This window comes from Drosophila serrata, unplaced genomic scaffold, assembly GCF_035046125.1.
Source record: "Drosophila serrata isolate PLE 108 unplaced genomic scaffold, ASM3504612v1 contig_100, whole genome shotgun sequence".
NCBI classification, from domain to species: domain Eukaryota; kingdom Metazoa; phylum Arthropoda; class Insecta; order Diptera; family Drosophilidae; genus Drosophila; species Drosophila serrata.
Window position 1 is genome coordinate 561,167 of NW_028256998.1, and position 20,081 is coordinate 581,247.

Here is a 20,081-nt window from a genome sequence, read left to right on the forward strand (position 1 = left end):
GTATCCTGGAAAATATTCCTGTGCTGATGGGTCAATTTGGATCGTTTCCTGACACAGCTGAGTTGGTCCCCTAAGATGGGAAAACTTTGAAGAACATAATGGGGCATCGTGAGCCAACAGAGCGGCGAGTTTTAATAGAAGAGTGGAACTTTGGGTTGACTTTTATGTCTTATAGTATCCAGAGCGTGACTTACATTTCCTATAGTATCCACAGTATCAAAATTTACCATTAAATATACCATATATTTGCTCTCGAGATTAACGTTCCACCATAATAAGTGATCAATTCTTGTAAGTATATATGTAGAGATTATTACACATTTTTTTTTATTGAATTTCATATTTGTTTTTGCATTTTTTCGTTCAATATTTGATGCTACAATTTAGGCCTAAATATTAACTTATACATTAACATAGCGTTTACAAAAAATTATTATGTTTTGACGCCAATAATTTTAATTGTTATCTTGTTGTTGCTTTTTGCTTATCAGTTCAATATTCTCCGTATTGTAAAATGTTATATTTATGATTACCGCTTCTGTTTTTGTTTTCGTTTTTTTGTGTTTATTTTTATTTTGTTTACTTCTCAATGACTTGTTTGTTTAGTGTATGTTTCGTATATAAAATATAAAATGCATATCAAATGGCGGATAGATGATGTGGATTGATGGTGTTGGGGAAGAGGGTTGGAGTTTGGCGAGCAGGATTCTCATTTCAGTAATAAATAAGTGTTATAGTTATCATATATGTATATACATATATTAAATGCCAATATGGCCTTACATACGTTATTTCATTATTATGCGCATTAATTAATGCACGTAGTGTATTATTGTGTACGGTTTACGGTTGGGTCTCATTAAGTAAAAATAGTGATGCAAATGCTTAATACCCATTATAATGCCAATCGTTGCAATTTGACTAAAAGTGACAACACAGGGAATATACATAGGTATATCTACCAAATAATAATGCAAAAAAATTTACATACAAGGTATAATTTCATTTAAAAAAACAAATCATAGATTTAACAAAAATCGATTCAAGAAATCTTGAGTTTTAGGGAGCAAAAGAAATTTTTAAAAACAAATTTTCTCTCTCTTTATAATACTTTTGGCATTTTCTCTTTTGCTGCTAAAAAAATCCTCTCACTCTCTTATCTATTCTCTTTCTATGTAGGCCCAACCTCGAACCTCGAACGTCGAAAGAAGTAACTAAAACTAATTTCAGTTAAAATTTGTTTGGACAGTCTTTATGCTGGTTGGGCGGATCGACCGGACCCATTCACGAGGCCTTTGCAAACTGGATAACCGAGCTCATCCTCATCACCTTGGACCCCGATCCGGTCCCGTCCCCTACGCCAGCTGTATCGTTGATGCCGGACGACGCGATTGCCTCATCCCCGCCAGATCCCAGACCCTTGTCCGTCGCCTCGCCCTGGCTGCCTCCATCGCCCTTGTTCATATAGTGCTTGCGCTTGCGCAACGGCAGGGTCATCACATTGCGGTCGGCCATCATCAGGGAATCACTCTCCGGCGAGGAACTTCTCTCAGGTGACTCCGTACTTGACCGCAGTCCAATGGCAGCCTCCACGCGGCGCACAATATCCGGATTGGGCAGGGCGGATCTGTAAGTGGAAAAAATATAAGAGTTTAGTAACAGTTTGAGTTAATTAAATAGAAATTCATCAACTTACTCGTACTTTGGCACCGGAGCGTATCCCTTGTGCAGTCCATGACGGGCTAAATCACCCCGCTTAAAGTGCTCAATCAGTACGGTGGCCTCATGGGTGTCATCATAGTTGGCCGCCAGGTCACTGACGTGCAACGTGGGCTGTTGCTGTTGCAGCATCTGAGGTGGCATCTCCTGCTCTTGGGGTTGGGGAGGCGAGGCCGCATGACCACGACGCAGCTGCATCATTTGCCAGGCAGCGGCATGCACGTCCTCATCCTGCACCTGATGATCACCATTGTGATCGTGATGACGACGCGCCATGTTGGCCGCCTCAAGCAGCGCTGGATTGATCGTGAGACCAGGGGCAGCATGAGGCTGCAGCTCCAAAAGACTGGGCGCCTGCTCTGGGTAATAGCTAGTCTTCACCTGGCTCGGCGGCACCTGACTCTGGCCCTGTTGTTGCTGCATGCTCAGGTCCGTGGGCAGCTCCTCTTCTGGATAACTAATGTGAGCTGTCGGCTGGGCACTTGCCACTCCACTGTCCCGACTCCGAGCATCTGGTTCCACGTGTCCGTTCAGATAATGAGCCGAGGTGGGCGGTGGCGAGGCCAGGCTGCTGGCTGATGGCGAGTACGTGGAGCTAAGGGAACTGGGCGAGAGTGGCGAAGAGGAGGCGTTGACAGTAGCTGCTGCCGCTGCTGCTGCTGCAGCTGCCGCTGCTTTAGCTCCACGTGGCTGACGCGGCTGACGAGATTTTTTCGTGGCCGGCGGAGATCCTGGAGGCGAGTTATTGCTGCTTTCCGAATTGCTGCTTACACCTTGCGAGGACGGAGAACCGGCCGAAGAGGAGCCCGTTGATGCCGTGGCCGCTGCTGCTGCCGCCTCCACATCATCGTCGGGTATCTCATTGGCGTGACCCTTGATATGGGCCTCCATCTCCTTCTTGTTTTTAAATGTCTCGTCACAGATGGTGCACTTGTAGCACTTGGAGCCGTAATGCTGAACGCGATGCAGCTTCAGCACATGATTGTAGCCAAAGTCCCGAAAACAGATGTCACAATGATAGGGCTTCTCGCCCGTATGCGTGCGCGAGTGCACCTTGAGTTGCTTGGAGCAAGTGAAGCCCTTGCCGCAACCGGGCTCCGGGCACTTGTATGGCTTCTCGCCGGTGTGCGTGCGCATGTGGATCACCAGTTGGCCGGACTGTATGAAGGTCTTCTCGCACACGGAGCACTTATGCGGTCGCTCGCCGGTATGGATGCGCATGTGACGATGCAGCTTCCCGGAGTGCTCGAAGGCACGACCGCATACATCGCACTTGTATGGACGCTCTTTGGTGTGAATGCGTCGGTGTACCTGCAGGTTCTCCTTGACGCTGAAGAGCTTATGACAGAACTCACACTCAAAGGGTCTCTCGCCGGTATGGGTGCGGTAGTGTCGGATCTGGATGGAAGAAAAAAGGAGTTAATGCATGCTTTTTTTGGTTGCTTAGTTGGAAACTTACCAGCCTGGCAGGCACGGCGAAGGTCTTCTGGCACACATTGCACTGGTAGGGATCGGCACCGGCAGCCACATTGGCCAGTGGCTTGATAGTTGGACTCTTGGGTATGCCCACCGGCAGACCAGCCTCGTTAAGCTCAATGGCCGGAGAGGATGACGATACAACACCGGCAACCAAGCCACCGTTCAACGACAGCTCAGCGTTCTTGGCATGCGACTTGGTGTGCGATGTGTGTGCCGACTTGCTGCCAAAGGTCATGCCACATTGCTCGCACTTGAACTGTGGCTTATTGGCGGCAGGCTTGCGCTGTTGCGTCGTCGTTGGCGCCGTCGATGTGGTCGGGAATCCAGTGACCGGTGGCTCTGTCTTGATCCTCTGAGCCGCCGTGGGGGAAGCGGTTGTTATAATACTTTCGTGTTGCTGCTGCTGCTGTTGCTGCTGGATGGTCAGCTGATAGCTGACGAATTGTTGCTGCTGCTCCTGCTGACGATGATGTTGCTGCTGCTGCTGTTGCTGCTGGAGTTGCAGCTGTCGCTGCTGTGGGGTTTGGAGGAGTTCATAGTGCTCTGGTTGGGCGCCCGAGGAGGTGACCATGCCTGCCGCACTGGTGCTCATTGCCGTCAGCGGAGGCGGCACTTGGAGGCAAAATTGCGCCTGACTGGGTTGCTCCGTTTTTATGAGCAATTGATTAGCGGGATAGTAAACCATGTTGGTTCCGTCTGAATCTGAAATGAGGAAGAAGGAAAATTAAATTTACAATTCAAAGCATAAATTTTAAATAAATTTAAATTATATCTCAAGTTTTGTTTAAGTCTAAGTATATATTTATACAGATTATACAGATACTCCCTTAATTATTATAATAATATACATAAGTTTATAGAAGACACCTCACCTGCCCAGCAGGTTATCCTGATCATGATCCTGCGTCACGGAAAAGAAAAAACCAGAAACAAACAACGAAAACCCCCCAGCAAACCTCAAAAGTTAGATACGGGTGGATGGGTGGAAAAGCCTCGCGTAGAGGGGGTTAAGGAAAAACCCACCCCGGGAATTTTTACTACTACGCACTTTCTGTTATTGCCGGCCGGAGTTTTCCGAGGAGACAAACTTATGGGAGAGAAGGAAACGGAAATAAAGGGAAGGGAAATTCATTGAGAGATACGCTACGCACTTTTTGAATTACAAAGAATTTCCCTTTAAGGGATTTTCACCCAACCCAGCGAGAGCTTTCCAACCGGCATTTCTTTTCCCACTTCCTCTCTCACTCTCACTCTCTTTCTCCTTAAGCTGATATAAAACCCCCAAAAACCTCCCCCCAAAGCCCAATTTTCGTATACCAAAACAAGATGGCGTCAAGAGAAGAGGGGGGAGTTTGTATGGAGTTTTCCGGAAAAACATTCTCAATTAGTTACCTTTTGCAGGCGGTTTCTTGACTGCACCTTTAGTCTTGGTCTTGGTTATATCCATCAGTTCAGTGCCCGATTTATTGAGAACATCCTTAATCCATATTTGCTTGGTTGTCCAAGTCTTGGTATTATTCCTACTCTCAGTCATTTTGTTTCCTTTCGATAAACTCAATGATTTATCCGTTTTGATTGATTAAAATCCAGTTGCATAGAGAATTGTAAACATTTCCTCAAGTTTTATGGGAGATCTTGTTGTGTTGCTTAAACTATATAGTATCTACTAGGCTGATTAATCGGATTTGGATTGCAAAATCAGACTTTAGGAGAACATTTGTCAGTCCCTTGAGTTCATGTACATCTATAGGCAGCAGTCTTAGGATTAATATTGATTCAGTACTCAAATTTTAGACAAGAATTTTCATTTGCCGTGTGATCTTCTCCTTGATCAGATTCTTCTTAATGATTTTGATGATTTTCTTCAAATCCTTGGATTGTTGCACGGGATAGGTGTGCTGATAGACTTGAATATTTTGCGGTGGCTGATGGCGATGGTTATGGTATTGATGGTGGTGACCGCATTGACCCGATCCTTTATTCATTCGCATTTTTCTAAACGATCTTAAGATTTCGTTCATTGAGAAATCGGTCATTTTCGAGCGTACACACACACATCTATCTACGCACAACACAACACACGAATTACACACACGAGTGGCAGAGTTACGGACGGCACACGAGGTTCTATTCTGTTCGATGGTGCAACGGAGACTGGTGGGTGAGTTGTCAAAAATTGGGCCTCAAACCCAGGAAAGAGCATGGGAAAACCAACCACCATCAACAACTCCCCCCAATTCGATCTGAAAATTCCCTCAATGGGAAATTCCATTTGGAAAATGTTTGAGCCGAGGGAATTATTCGAGTGAATTTCCGTTTGAGTAGTTTTGCTACTCTAGATAAGGGAAATTATACCGTACATCATAAATTCCCTTTGCGCGGCAGAGTAAAGCCCATTCTTATCAATGTTTTATTTGTGGAACTTTGTTAGTCATGACGAGTATGATATTTTAATCAATAGAGATATATACAAATATATATGTATATATGTATATTCCCACCAGGCATTTCCGAACTAAAATAAATATAGCCCGTAATCGCCTTTAAAGATAAGCTTTTATATTTTCAACCGACATACCTAACCAAATATGACAGTAGAGTTGGAGGGATTAAGATAAATTGTATAATAAATTTATAATATAATATATATGAACATATTTATGTATAATAAAAAATGTTTTAATGTTTTAGTTAAATTTTATTTGTATAATTAATCTCGAATATTCAAATATTCCACGCTTCTATGAAACCCAATCCCCACCCTTAAACTATTCCCAACTATATAAAACAAAAGGCAAACGCCAAAAACACAAATGTTAAAATACAATATTTTCCATGAAGGCAAGTTCAAAAAACTTTTTTCGGCTTGTTCTTGTTGTTGTTGTTGTTAGTCTTCCCAATGTTTATTCGTCAGAGCGTTAAACTAGCACAAAAGTTCATTAACATTCGACACAAAAAAATAAAAAACTATTTCTGTGTGAGTGTTATTGTGAAGGCGAAGAAGAAGTGAGAGCAGCGGACGCGTTCTCCTCTGGGGGCTACCCAACTAAAAAGTATCTGAAGGTATGGACAACAACAACAGAACAAAAAAATGAAATGTTTTCGGGGGAAAACACAACACAACACAACACATTTATCTATTATGAGGTCAAAAGCATGGCCGAGCTTAGCGTTCGGTCAATGATCGTGGTGATTTCCGAGTGCAGAGCACGACGGATAAGTCGAAACACCGTTATATTGTTGGGATAGCTCGGAAACTGGTCTCTGGTAAAGTGGTTAGAGATCGAGAGAGATCATGTTTGGATAGATCAGTGAGGTTGCTCTGGGGGAGGCCATAACCACTCAGTTCTTGGGGATATCAGTAATAAAGAGGTATTTATTACTGATTGGTGTTATTAAATTTTATATTATTATTTAGAAAATATATATATTCCCATCTCCTTCAGCCTGTTAAATACCAGGTATAACATCCTCCTCTATCTATTTATATCCTCATCCATCCACTTAAGCTTTCATAAACAACTCAATACACCATCCCATATCTCTCGCCTCGCACTCAACTCTACCTTTACCTTGCCCAGATCCAGATACAGATACAGATTTATATAGTATGTTTTTTCGGTGGTGCTTTAGGTTTTGGTGTTTGCTGTTGGCGTCTTCTTTCGTGGACTTTCTTGGAGGTCAATGAACATTTAAATATAAGCAAAGTGTAAGCTTTTCTCCCTCACTCTCTCCCTTTTCTCAAGTTGAGTGTTTTCTGCTCTAATATCGGTAATATTATTTATAGTAGTGTCTGGGTAGAGTTCTTATTACCTTTAAACATTTCCTAAAAAAGGAATACACGCTAAAATTTAATTCAGACATTAGATATTTAAATAAAATGTGGCAATAGTATTTTTTTTTTTTTAGCTTAAGGTGAGCAACGCGCGTGGCTTACATTTGAAACACATTTAAACTCTATTGAATTTATACTCCACGTGTTTGAAATATATTAACCTTTTCTATTTCCTAATTTGAAGGATCAAATGTAGACCAAGATCAAGAATAAATCAATTTGATTACTTAGTATTTGTCTGAAAAGTATTTGCCAAAAGCTTTTCAAAACAGGAAACCCAAACAAGAACTATTAAAAGCGATAAGATACGTTTACTATTGAAATTAAAGCGTGTTGGAAATTCCCAAAGGGCAACCTATGCTTACAGGAAAGGCAAATAATTTGGCGGAAAGTTCCATTGCTTTCATTGATTAAATTTTGTTTAAATATCATGACGTATGTACATATTTGAAATGAGACTGATTTGCGGATTGTGAAAACTTTTGAGACTTTTTAAAATTCTCCAAAATAATCATGAATTAATGTATTATATTCCTTGTGTTCGGTCTCCCAAAGGCTATAGTTTGCTTTTTATATACAAATCTATATTGCGAAGGTCTAGACAAGTTGTCGAAGCGTGTGCTGCTCTGCCGCTGCCGCTGTCTCAGCCGACGTCAACGTCTACGCCAAGGAGCACGCACAATTTGCGTGGGGAGGCAACGGCAGCGGCGGTGCGGTTAGCCTAGGTCAAAAAGCGAAAAAGACAGAGCGTTGTCAGCGAGTTACAGTTGAGCGAGAACGCACACGCACATACACTCATACTGCTAATGACGCAGTTCTGGGTTCGGGGTTGGGGGAAATTTGCCAGCGTAGAGATACCGCGCGTGCAAATGATATAATACGTAAAGTACCAAATATGGCGTAATCTTCTCAGCTAGTGTTGCGCTAGTTGGCGAAATTAAATACTTGCGGTAAAAACAATGTGAGTATTAAAGAGTCGTGTGCAGAAACAGCAACCCCCATGACGTGTTTCACTTCTCTAGCAACATCAAATATGTATATATATATGTACATACATTAATACATACTGACATCTGTATGTATATAAATGGCGCAGCAAGAGCACCTTCCCTTTCGTTTGACATTCCACCCCCCACACCCACACTCGCTGCTACTGCACTCACTGCAGAGAGCAACACAGCGAGAGAGAGAGAGAATGAGAGACTATGAAAGAGAGAGGGTGGGTGGGTGAGCGAGTCAGCACGCGCATTGATTGTGTGGCTGTCGAAAACCGAGGCACGGCCTCCTTATGGCAACGCTTGGTATAGTATCGCACTGAGGCTGTCGAAAACTCATGCACGCCCTCCACGTGTAGTTCAAGTTCAAGACAACAATGAGAACGAGTGGATGCGCGAGTGTGAGAGTGCAGCACTGTCACAGTCGCTGCCTGCGCTGGCGCTGCAGTTGACGCTGCAGTCGGAAATCAATGTGCGTCTGTGTGCGTGTGTGAGCTTGCTTTTTGCCAATTTCGCATTGCATACTTTTTTCGAGCCCTTAAAGAGATTGCATTCAATCAAAGAGTTCGAAGTAAAGTTTCAGAGTAATCAAAGGGCCAAATATGGCTCTTTTGCATTAATTACAAATACTCAATGAGAAACAACCGCCATCATTAAGCGGCAGCAACGACGTCGCAGAACAACCTCAATCCAACAAAAGGGTCAACGAACTACGAAAAAAAGCTCGCAACGATACTTTTCTCGAAAAGTGTAAAGAGAAGAAAGAAGAATTGAGTTTATGTGTGTGTGTGTGTGTGCTGCGATCGCAGCAGGGGCAACGACAACAACCACAGGCACTCTTAATACATACAATTTGTTTTTGGAAACCCCAAAAGCAAATACAATAAGTAATAAAGGCGAAAAAAGAGACAACCAGCAGCAGCAGCAGCAGAACAACAAAGGGGGCTGCATGCACAAGTGTTTCTTTTTTTTATGTTCCGAATTTCTTTCTTTCGCCCTCTCTTTCTCTCTCCGGGCATATTGTATAAACTTTACATTATTTTTTTTTTGTTCTCGAACAATATCGAAATACATTTTTACGGCGACTTAAAAATAATTATAATCAGTCACTCGGACTCGGGTGAACTTTTTCTGGGGGAGTGCCGCCAGTCCCTTTGGTTCTGGAAATCTTTGAAATCGCCTTCAGGCAGAAAAACGAGTTTTTCAAAAGCTTCCGGTGACAATATATCGAAAGGGCGTTTTCCGGGGGCGTGTTTTGTGCAAAAGTGGTTCAATTTTCGGCTTTCAAAATGCATTTCCGCCACACATTTAATTTTACCCGATCAAATACTTCCTTGCTGCGAAAGTATATGAAATACATGTACAGTTGCTTCAATTACAAAAAATCATGTCCTTATCGAGTGATATTTAAACTCTAATTTATAAACTTTATTGTTAAATTAAAATTTTTACTAAAAACCATAATTAGAAAACTGTTTCTAAGTAAGAAATATAACTTCCAAAATATGTCCTTGTAGATTTAGAAGTGAATTAAATTCAAGCGAGGACAAGAACCCAATGAACAAGTGAACAATTCATTTTCGTTTCTCAACTCTGTATATATTTGGTTCCGTTGTCGCTCGCACAGAATTGAGCTAGCAGAGCGAGTATCTTGCAGATACCAAACACAGAACGCTTTATGTACACAAATATGTAGTTTTTATTTTTTGGCAAAACACGTTTGACAGGTTGCCTGCCCGCCAGCAGCGACCACTAGCCCCGCAAAGCCTGAAAATGTTAGAATTATTCCGTTCTGTTTCCAATAAAATCACTGACCAAACGTAAGCAACAAAATGTTATCGGCTGATTTCGCTAATTTAGCAAAATTACTGACTGGCCTTCGTGCAGTCCGGGGAGAGATGATACTGAGAAAATGAATAGCAACGCACACACACACTCAAATTTTTAGTGAGTGAATGCTAATTTCGCGCCAGAAAGAGATGGCATTAGCATCACGACGCCTTGAACTTGAATTTCGGAGAGAGGGAAAAAAAGTACAGACCTTCAATCGAAGCTCGGTACAGCCGAAAAATTGGAAATTTAATAAAAAGCATAACATAACAAGGCGAGAGCGAGAGTGGCAAAAGGGAACTTGCAGCAGGAGTGCAGCAGGCGCTCAATATTTCGAGCAGCGAGCAGCAGCAGCAGCGGCGGGCAGCATCAAAGTGACGCGTTGCCTGCTGCAGCCTTGTCCTTGAACTTGGCAAACATTTTTTTGTTGCTGTACCTATGTATGTGTATGTTTGTATATTGCAAGTTTAAGGACACAAACACACTGGCAATGCGCTTTCAAACATATAAGTTGAGAGCTGCAGCTGCAAAAGCTGGCAGAGGGCACACTTTGTTCATATAGGGCTTCATGAGTAAATGAATGCATATGTACATATATATTCATATACTTTTATCGCATTAGCTACATATGTACGTTAATACATATATGGATACAGAAAGCAAGACGCCATTTTTGCAGTTGAACTGAAAGAATACGAGATCCTACAGTAATTTCGTACGATCAAATAGCTTTCAATTAGCAATTAGGTACATAATTGCTGTTGTAGGGATTCGATTTTACGATTTTCCGAATTATCAAATTTACACCATCAGCAAGACTAGATTTAGTAAATTTTATTTTTATTAAATTAAATTTTAAAATAATGCAATTAAAAAAATCAGATTGCTGCAACAAGAGCTAATGTTAATGATCAGGCTTAGGATCGAATCGAAGCCTCTGTTTTACGGGTTTAATTTTTAAATAATTTGGTACATTACAGATGTACTAAATATTTTTCAAATCCCACCCGTATAGTCGGGTTTCAATAACTGACAATAACAGAAGATTTATTTATACCCTTTGCTGTACTTGCCCCATGACAAACGATCTTCGTGTGATCTATGTGATTTAAGTTTTTATTTATAATGAATTTTTATAAAAATATAGATTTAAAAAATTATATATACTTATCTATTTGAGAATATTTCAATGGCAATTTGGCTCTGGTATATTTTTTTAAACGGTATAAAACGAAATTTTTTAATTCAAAATATGTTATAATAAAAGATCTATAGATCATTAATATTTCTTGTTAAAATGGTGAAATTAAACAGTGAACTAGTACCTAAATTTTAAATTTGCACAAAATATTTGTAGTGCTTAGAATCTTTTTGAATCTGATCGAGTCATTAAACCAAAAGAAACAGAACAAAACAAAAAACAGATATACAGACGGATTGTTAACCAAGGTCAAACGTTTTTATTTATAAAAGAATTTAATAAAAAAGAAACAGCAAATTGGAGGAAAAAGAAGGAGCGCGAGAATGAGAGAGGTGATATGGACAACCATTAGATACATAAAGACAAACCAACAGACATACGAGTGATTATACAATTTATATCAAAGATACCTTGATAAACAAACAACAATTCTAAATAACGTTCCAAAGCGTCAGCAACAATAACAAATTCCCAAAAAAAATATGGATGGTGGATTTTTTGATGCGCCAGAGGGTGGTGCTGCGGGGGAGTGTGCTTCTACAGATACAGAACTTTTTGGGCGCACAGCACACAAAAAGATACAGATACAAAGGCACGCACACCAGTGGCTTGGATTTTACGCATGTCTGCGAACCGGCTTTTTTGCCTTCTTCCCTATCATTCCCCTCCCGGAATTAAACATTTGCGTTAGAATAAATACTTCAGCAAGCTCGCCGCCAGAATGTATCTGTATCCCTCTCAATGATATATATCCAAAGTGGCAAAAGTATCTGCCGGCCGTAGTTGTTGCTGGGGCGTTCCAATACGAAAATTACTGGGGTAGGCAAAGGGTTGGTTTCGTTGTTCAGAGGCATATATAAATCGACGATTCTGGCTTCTACAATGCTCACGAGTTTGTCATGTGATTTTTTGTGTTCTTTGCCGCCGATAAGCGGAAATTTTGTGAATAGACTGCAAAAAAATGCCCAAAAATAATGCGAGTTCTTTGCGAAATCGGAGAACGGAGAACGAAGAAAAGGCTGATAAGGTTTTAATTGTATTTTCCCACTTTTAATTACAGTGCACACTGGATATAATGAAACTAACTGAGTTTTAGTTAATAGAATAGAATATCTTAAACATAACATAAGACGGTTTTATTTTAATACAAGTATTTGTAAATAAATCTTTATTTTGGAAACTATATTTTCTTGTGCTCATATATTCTAGAGTCTACTGTACTTTGCACTCTTTTATAGCAAATAACACCTAAAATTCTTGCTGTGTTGTGTTCTATAAATAAATATCGGTTATTTGCCTTACTGCAAAAAAACCAAGTTGAAAGTACTAAAAATACTTGACTTGGCAATTATCGAGCATAAACGGGGTCCAAAGATGAATACCTGAACGATAAAGTAACAAACAAAAGAATAAATTGCATCATTAAGTCGTTGTCATATGATATAATATGGATTATATGATCATGCATACGAGTGAAGGCAATTTTCTGAAATATTTTAAAGAAAAATTCGAAGAAATATTATAGATGCCAATGTGAGATACTTTTAAGCAAAATTGATATGAATTTAACCAGAAGTTGGCAAGATAGTGAAGAAGGTTCTCTTTAAAGGGTCGAAACAAGATCAATTTCGTGAAATAATGTTGCTACCAAGGTTTAGTTCGGCACTTAAGTTATCAACTGTTGAATTTCCGCCTTTCAGTTATTGCTTATAAATCAGTTTACAATCATCCCGTTCCGCCCACCACCCTACCGCCCTACCTACCTACCGATGAAGAATTATAATTTAAGCACGGCTCCATTCATTAAAGCGAAGCGAGATAAACTTGAGCGTTTTCCACTTGAATACTCGAACATTTGAATATCGCCCAGAGTGTGATAAGAACTCAGTTGGCTTCGGGCTCCGATAAGTGGCAACAGGTGGAACGTGAATGAACGCAGCTACGACAACGCAAGCTAGCGCGACCCGAAAAGAAAAGCGAATCAAATCAACTTGCCAATTTTTGCGATAGCACCATTAACGTTGTTCATTTTTTTTCTTTTGTTTTATAATCGGTATTTTTTTGCTTTTGCGCCCACCACGACAACAATTTCCTGTGCACATAAATACCTCAATATCAAGTTCCAGAGATTAAAAAACAAAATAAAAAAAGAATGAATTCTTTTGCCAGTTAAAGTTCTTTTCTGATTTCTTTCGGTTTGTTTATAAGTTTTACCCACCGCCGCCTGACGTTGGCACTGACCTTCGGACACGAAATAAGCGGCTATATCTTTTTATAATGCAACAATTTGCCCGCTACAATGTTAAAGGCTCGTGTCTTACTGGATCCTTATCTGGTGGCCAAAATGACAGATCTTAAACTGATTTCATTTATAATCGAAATGAAAGTCAATTGAGTTCTGTAATTGTTATTATATAATATGCATAGTATGGGTTGACCTTAGAGTGTTATCAAAAATTTGTGTGTGGTCATGATTATGAGGATTTCTGATGAAGTCCTGCCAGCACCACGGGTATCATTCCTATCTGGTTTCTGGTTAAGAACACCTGTTGATACCTACATATGTAGATTAGCTAAATGATCCTTTCAAGTGGCAAGCTTTTATGGGTGACTCACCCTCGGTCAGTGGTGACTCACGACTGCGTAGGAAACCCCTCTTGAAAATCGAATCATTATCAAAAACGGCGAATACCTAGAACAATATAATATTGGACTATTGTCATGATGACTCACTAAGCTCCCTGATTTCTAATTCCATTGACTCATCATTATTACGACTTGAGAACCTGGCCCAATACTACCCAGGGGGTGTGTGTGAGTGTCCTGGCCTGTCTTTTTCACTTTCCAACCAGATTCTAATCGGTGAAATACCTGTGTGATTTTTTTCCTGATGGCGTATGTGTTTATAGATCTGTTTTGATATTTTTATGAGCTAATCATTGACGTAAGGGGTTGGGTGTTGATTAAATTATATTTGTATTTATTTATTTAATAAGGGGTTTTTACGTATGCGTATGTATATTGTTGTAATACATTTAGGGGTTGGACTTATGTATAACAGAATTAAAAGGTTTACCTATTTTATAAAGTTTATACTTTAATAACTTTAGTTGCAATAATATGAGTGCTGAAGCTTTCATTTGTATCTCTTACTATATATTTTTATTACTTTAAATGCTTTTAACGTATTCCCAAAATTAGTATTTTTAATAAGATATGTACATATATATATTTTTGTGGATTTTTTGGATTTTAAAAGGGCTTTCCTATGCATAAAAAAATGATCGCTTTAGGTTTTTATTTAAATATACACATATATAATATATTAAAATTACTTTACGGACTTTTAATATAGTATAAATTTTATAGGTTTTAAAATATGGTTCCTTTGAATGCTATATAAAATTGGATGACTAGTCCACGCATTTCATTAGCTTGTCAGAGAATGAATGATGAAATCATAAGTCTGATTTGTCAAAAAAGCTTAATATTAATCATTTGATATGTAAGGATTAAATTCTTAAGTTCAAGGTACTGTTCTTTTTAAAATAATAAATTAGCTTATTAATCCTTTGTTACCGTCTAGCGTAAGTTTAGAACTTATACCTTACATTTCAGTTATTATGAAAGATTCAAATATTTTTCAGTTCCAACAGATATTTATTTGTAAGACCTTAAGAGTACTTCCAAATTCGATCAAATTGCAGTTTTTTTTTTTGTTAAAAATAACCTCTTTATTTAAATAAATTATTTTGCTAAATTTCTAATTAAGTTTATAAAAAAAAAATATTTTAAAAATTATGCACATTATGTTAGAATTAGTTAAAACTGTATTTTAAACTCACCATAAAATGTAACTGCAAAACAGATCTTCGAATGCAATGTGTAATCCAAATGGGAGGCTTGTGATACTTTTTGCCGATTGCTTAACACTTGTTGGGTGGCTGATTAGCTTGTTGTTCTGGGGGAGTCGCGCGTCTAAACACGCGCGTCGACCAGCGGCAAGTGTTTTCCGCCGAAACTGCGAAACAGACCCGTAGCCGTATCCGTACCCGTACCCGTTACCCGTAATCACAATTGTGTTGCGACAATTCTCTCGCTCTCACTCGCCCGCCGATGACCAATTACAAAATACACACGCCGTTAGAACAGGACCACTTCTGTTTTCTTTTTCTGTTTTATAAGTTTTCACTGTTTTCTGTTTTCTTGTTTTTCTGGTAGTGGTTCGGGTTGGTTATTGTCGTTGTTGTAGCTGAAGAGAGCTGCTGCTGATCGGACAGCGGACGATCGTACGTATACGCGATGCGGGCCCGAAGCTTTCGGGTGTTTGTTCGGGCGTTCGGCTTTTCTCGTCCGAGCTTACTCGCCGTTGCCAGCGGAGGCAGCGCAGCCTTCAATATATATTATAAAATTATTATTTTCAGCTTTTAGAATCGTGCTGCTCTCCGTCCCGCTCTCTCTCTTAGGCTCTCGTCTCTGCCTTCCGATTTCCGTGTATATGTATGAACGGCTCTAATCACGAGTGTGAGTACAAGTGTATTTGTGTGTGGGCCTGCTATTTATTATCTAGCACTCATTGTTGTCTTTGCGCACATTCACACGCCACTATAAACAATATTGACCTAGGTTGTTTCTGTATGTATGTACATATATGTATGTATGTAGCGGATATTATATCTAATGAAGGTTCACGAACGAATATGTTATCGCACTTCTTGATTCTGAGCAATTTTCCACGAAAACACTGCTTTTTGATTTTGCCTCAGTCAGTCTTTAGTTGAAAAAAAACCACAAACTCACATACACAGAGTTAAAAAATTGCACTTGGAACTAAACTTTAGTATTGTTGTTGCTCAGTGTGATTTCAGTTAAGGCAAATGAGATCAATTGGTATTATGTCGCGCACTGTATGTGATTTGTTCCTTCTTCTGCAGGGAATATAGCTTTAGCGTTAGCTACTCGAGTTTTTTTTACGTTTAAAGAACGTGTCCGTCCGCGTCGCCTGCTCGTCGAGAAATACGAGAACCGAAAAATTTGCCGAGAACAAAGCTCACAGTGGCAGAGCAGCGACGGAGGCGGCAGCGACTGAGACAGCGACGCCGACTGCGCGGCATTGGTGCAGAATGAAAGTCGCTCGGAACGGATGTCTGTGTGTGTGTGTGTGTTGTGTGAGCCGGCATTTGCCGCAGCTGCCTCTCACACAGGCAAAGGTGCGCCGTTTTCGCAGTTGTTGTACTTATTCGGCAATCGTTGTTGTTGTTCTTGTTGTTGCTCTCGTTGCTGCTTTGGGCTGGCATCGACGCTCAACTTACTCAATAAAATTTTTATTATGATATCTCTACACGCACACGTTCGAAACGTCGACGCTTTCGGACGGATTGTGGCCGCTGGGCTTTCAGCTTTCCGTTCTTATCGCCGTTTACTTCTGGGCGTATGACGTTTTCCGTCCGAAACTGGCCCGAACCTACGATTTGTTAACAAAGAAGATGGCCACGACGACCCTGGGGACAGGAAGAGTTGCCAGTCACTGTCCAAGGTTCGCACAATATGTGATTTGAACTAGCATTGGAACACGTCAAATATTAAGTTATATTTTAAGACATCGGTTATAAAAATTCGTACTAAACAAGAACTAAGTGGTCAAGAAGAAGTGTCAAGAAAGAGTGCTTTTAGTGGCTCTTAATGCTCTTGCTGCTCTCTTAAAGCTGATCATAAATATATTTTGTACAAGTTGAAAAGCATCTCCATTCCCCATCCATTCTACCACGCCCTTGTGTTTCTGTTAGTATCGGATATATAAATATAATTTGGAAACGAGAGCAGGGCTGATACATTCCTTTGTTGCTACGAAAAGAGTGTATTGACCTGAAGTAAACGGAGCAGCGACAAAAATAAAAAATAAACCAAGATACATATGTATAAAGCTATAGTCAGTGCCTCGACGTTGAGTTACTGTGTATATCATTATAGTATTTTCTACAAATGTCTGTATTTAATATGGCTAATATTGTACAGTAACATTTGGTATAAAAATTAAAAAGGAACTCAGAAATTGCTTGTCCCGATCACGGAATACCCGACCCCAAAGCATTGCCTACTTTTTGGGCGTCAACTGTAATCACACTTTTGTCCTTCTGCTCGAATACAATACACCCTGTTACTCTACGATTTACCCTGTATAATTAGACAACAAAATAATGCATAAATTAATCAGGTGCTGAATTCGGCGAATTCATAAAATTAAGAAATTTCAGTTGACGCATGACTGAGATGCGGCGACGCTGGCAGCGGCAAAAGAAAAAGTTGCAGCAACGCTGAACGCATTTCCTGCGCTGCTGCAGATCAGGGGGAGGAAGTCGGGGGCCGGGGCTAAGCCGGGAGGGCTGGAGGGGCGGAGGCGCGATAAATTAAAGCTTCATCCCTTGTGCGACTACGGCAACGACCAACACCAACAGAAATGGCCGAGGCCGAGAGCCACAAGCGAAAACCCCCAAACCCAAGGCGTCTGGCAACGTTGCAAAAAGGGCAACGGCAACGCAAGCAGCGTAGTCAGCGTCAGAGCCGAGCAGCAACCAGAGGCCGCGTGGCGGCCGTGCAACGGCTTTCAACAGCATCGCGAGGACGTGCCACTATTTTCGACACATGCTGCACATGCACATTGGGGGAGGGGGGCAAGCAACAGAGCTCGTGTAGCTCATGCAACGAGCGTACACGAATCTCTTCGTGTCTGTAGCCATGTTTATGCCTCGGATTTAGTGTACTCAAAAGTACATGAAACTAAAATGTGTATCATGATTATCGTATAATATATATCCTTGGAAATATCCAAATGAATTTCAAGTAAAATTGGTACATTTTTATTACTAAGCTTACAATAATATGGAATGCATTCTAAAACTTAAATGATATAGAATTTATAACAGTTTTAAAAAAGGTATTACTTTTCGTGACTAGATCACTTCGGAAAGCACAAGTTGCATGCAGTTTTAAAATTAATTATAGGATTGTATCTGAATTCAATTATTATTTAAATTAATATTTATCGAGATTTTTATATGAAAATTGTATCGACAAATCAAATATTAAAAAACTTATAACTAAGCCAAATGTTGATTAGTTTCAATTCGGAAGGCTTTCCTGTGTTAGCTTTTATTAAGGTTTTAAGTCTTCATAAGTACTTAAAGTAAAAAAATAAGCAACATTTTTAAATTTTTGACAATTTTAATGATGTAACCCCTTATAAAATTTTAAAAAAATTTAAAAAAATTTGTTTCCACCGGCCATGGCTAAATCAATTCCACTGTTGATGCTGACCATGAATATATATGGTTTATAGGGTCGGAAATGACTCCTGTCACAGCATTACAAGCTCCTTAAAATGATAATTATAATTATAAAATTATAATACACTGCAAATAAAATAATATCAAATCGCATAAACGCAATCTGTGTATTTACCCGAAACTTTTCATGGTTTTTGTGGGCGTGAATGTTGCGTCGGCTGTCAAGAACTCGAATATCTTTTCTTTGACTGGGTGGGAGGACATCCGTTGAATGTTTGAATTTGTAAATGTATATTTTGGGAGCTCCCTCTGCGAAATTCTTGAAATCAAAATACCTTGCCAAAACTGTCAAATGTTATAAATCAAGATATAAAACTTCGAAATGCATTTCCTCATTAACATCTACAAGATAAAATGATTAGATTCTTACCGTATTGATAATAACTTTAACAATAAGTCTATGCCGAAATATTTAGCCATATTTCAGTTTCAAAACTGAGGATGACGAATAGTTTGTTATTTATTTTATAAAAAGTGTTGTCATAGGTTGTTTAAAAGGCCCTACTTGAATGCTTCACCGGTCTTTATGAAGTTATCTTACATATTGTTTAACTAACGACCTTATATAATATTTGTTTTAGAAGTATGAATATGCAAGTAAACAACAGATATTAAAAAAAAAAACTAAAATAGTTAGATACTTAATTATGTCATAAAAATCATTGCAAGACCTGACTTGTTATGCACTTTTTCCATATAGATAACATCGAAAATAAAATGCGCAGCCAAATTTGCGATTACAATTTGAAAAGAATGGGCTCACGTAATCAGGGAGTAAATATTTTGAATCTGTAAGTAATGTCAACACTTGTGTGGAGCTATTAGTTACATCTTCTGAGGCGCAACAAGTTTAGATTGTCGTTGCGACTACCACAACTTTGTAATATTCCCTATTAGATAGGGTAGCCAGGGTCCGGACTCGGCTCCAGAAAATGCTTATCGCCCCGGAGGTTGCATAACTTGGCTGGAATTCATGTAACCAATTACCCTTACACTTGCACCGGGCAATTTATGGCATATAGGTATGAAATGTCAAATAGACTCATTTGTATACATTTGTATATCCGCAGTCGTGGTCTAAGTACAATAATGCCTTATCCAATCTGATGTAATTCCTATTATTGCGATTGTAATAAATTTGTTTACCAAGATGCAAAAGCAAAACAGTCCGATTATTGGATGGAAGGGAAGGGAAGGGATGGAAAATACTTGAGAAAAATAGTGTGGATGGAAAATGATCTTGCCGCTCTCTTTTCTATACCTTTTACTTACCTGTTTGTTATTAGGACTTGTAGATGTTTGCTTAAATCATTACATTGTCCCAAGTTAGTAGAGTGCTAAACTACTATACCCCTTTCCGTTCTGAATATGTATTCATAGGTTCATGGTTTATATATCGAGTTATTTTAAACCAAACGGGTTCTTAATTATTCTTTAAAAACTTGAAGTTATAATTCCGAAAACCATAAACTATGCATGAAGAGAGAGGTTGCTTAATTCTAAGTTGAAACTAAGAGTTAAATCAACACTAGAACCGCCTATAAATACTTTGTATTAACCGAAGGTCAAATATACCTCTAAATTTAATACTATATAGAAAAGCAAATACAGGGTTGCTCTAGTTAAAGTATCATTTCTCATATTAATAATAATTATTATTGACCCTCAATTGGTTATCT

General features: G+C 39.5%; 2 protein-coding genes across 3 annotated transcripts; both read right to left on the reverse strand.

Moving 5' to 3' along the window:
• Positions 1–292: 292 nt before the first annotated feature.
• Kr-h1 (Kruppel homolog 1) lies at positions 293–19,555 on the reverse strand. Of its 2 annotated transcripts, none has more exons than XM_020954791.2 (4): positions 14,905–19,555; positions 3,179–3,900; positions 1,697–3,117; positions 293–1,627 (listed from the first exon to the last, which is right to left on the reverse strand). In XM_020954791.2, the coding sequence occupies exons 2-4, from the start codon at positions 3,881–3,883 to the stop codon at positions 1,285–1,287; spliced, it is 2,469 nt and encodes an 822-aa protein (XP_020810450.2). In that variant the 5' UTR covers positions 3,884–3,900; positions 14,905–19,555; the 3' UTR covers positions 293–1,284. The 2 variants fall into 2 exon arrangements, with proteins under 2 accessions (XP_020810450.2, XP_086697155.1); XM_086841029.1 differs by lacking the exon at positions 14,905–19,555 and adding an exon at positions 4,591–4,732.
• Positions 4,989–5,234, reverse strand: LOC110185789 (uncharacterized). Its single transcript, XM_020954792.1, has one exon. It carries the CDS (start codon positions 5,232–5,234, stop codon positions 4,989–4,991), a length of 246 nt encoding a protein of 81 aa, XP_020810451.1.
• Positions 19,556–20,081: the final 526 nt, after the last annotated feature.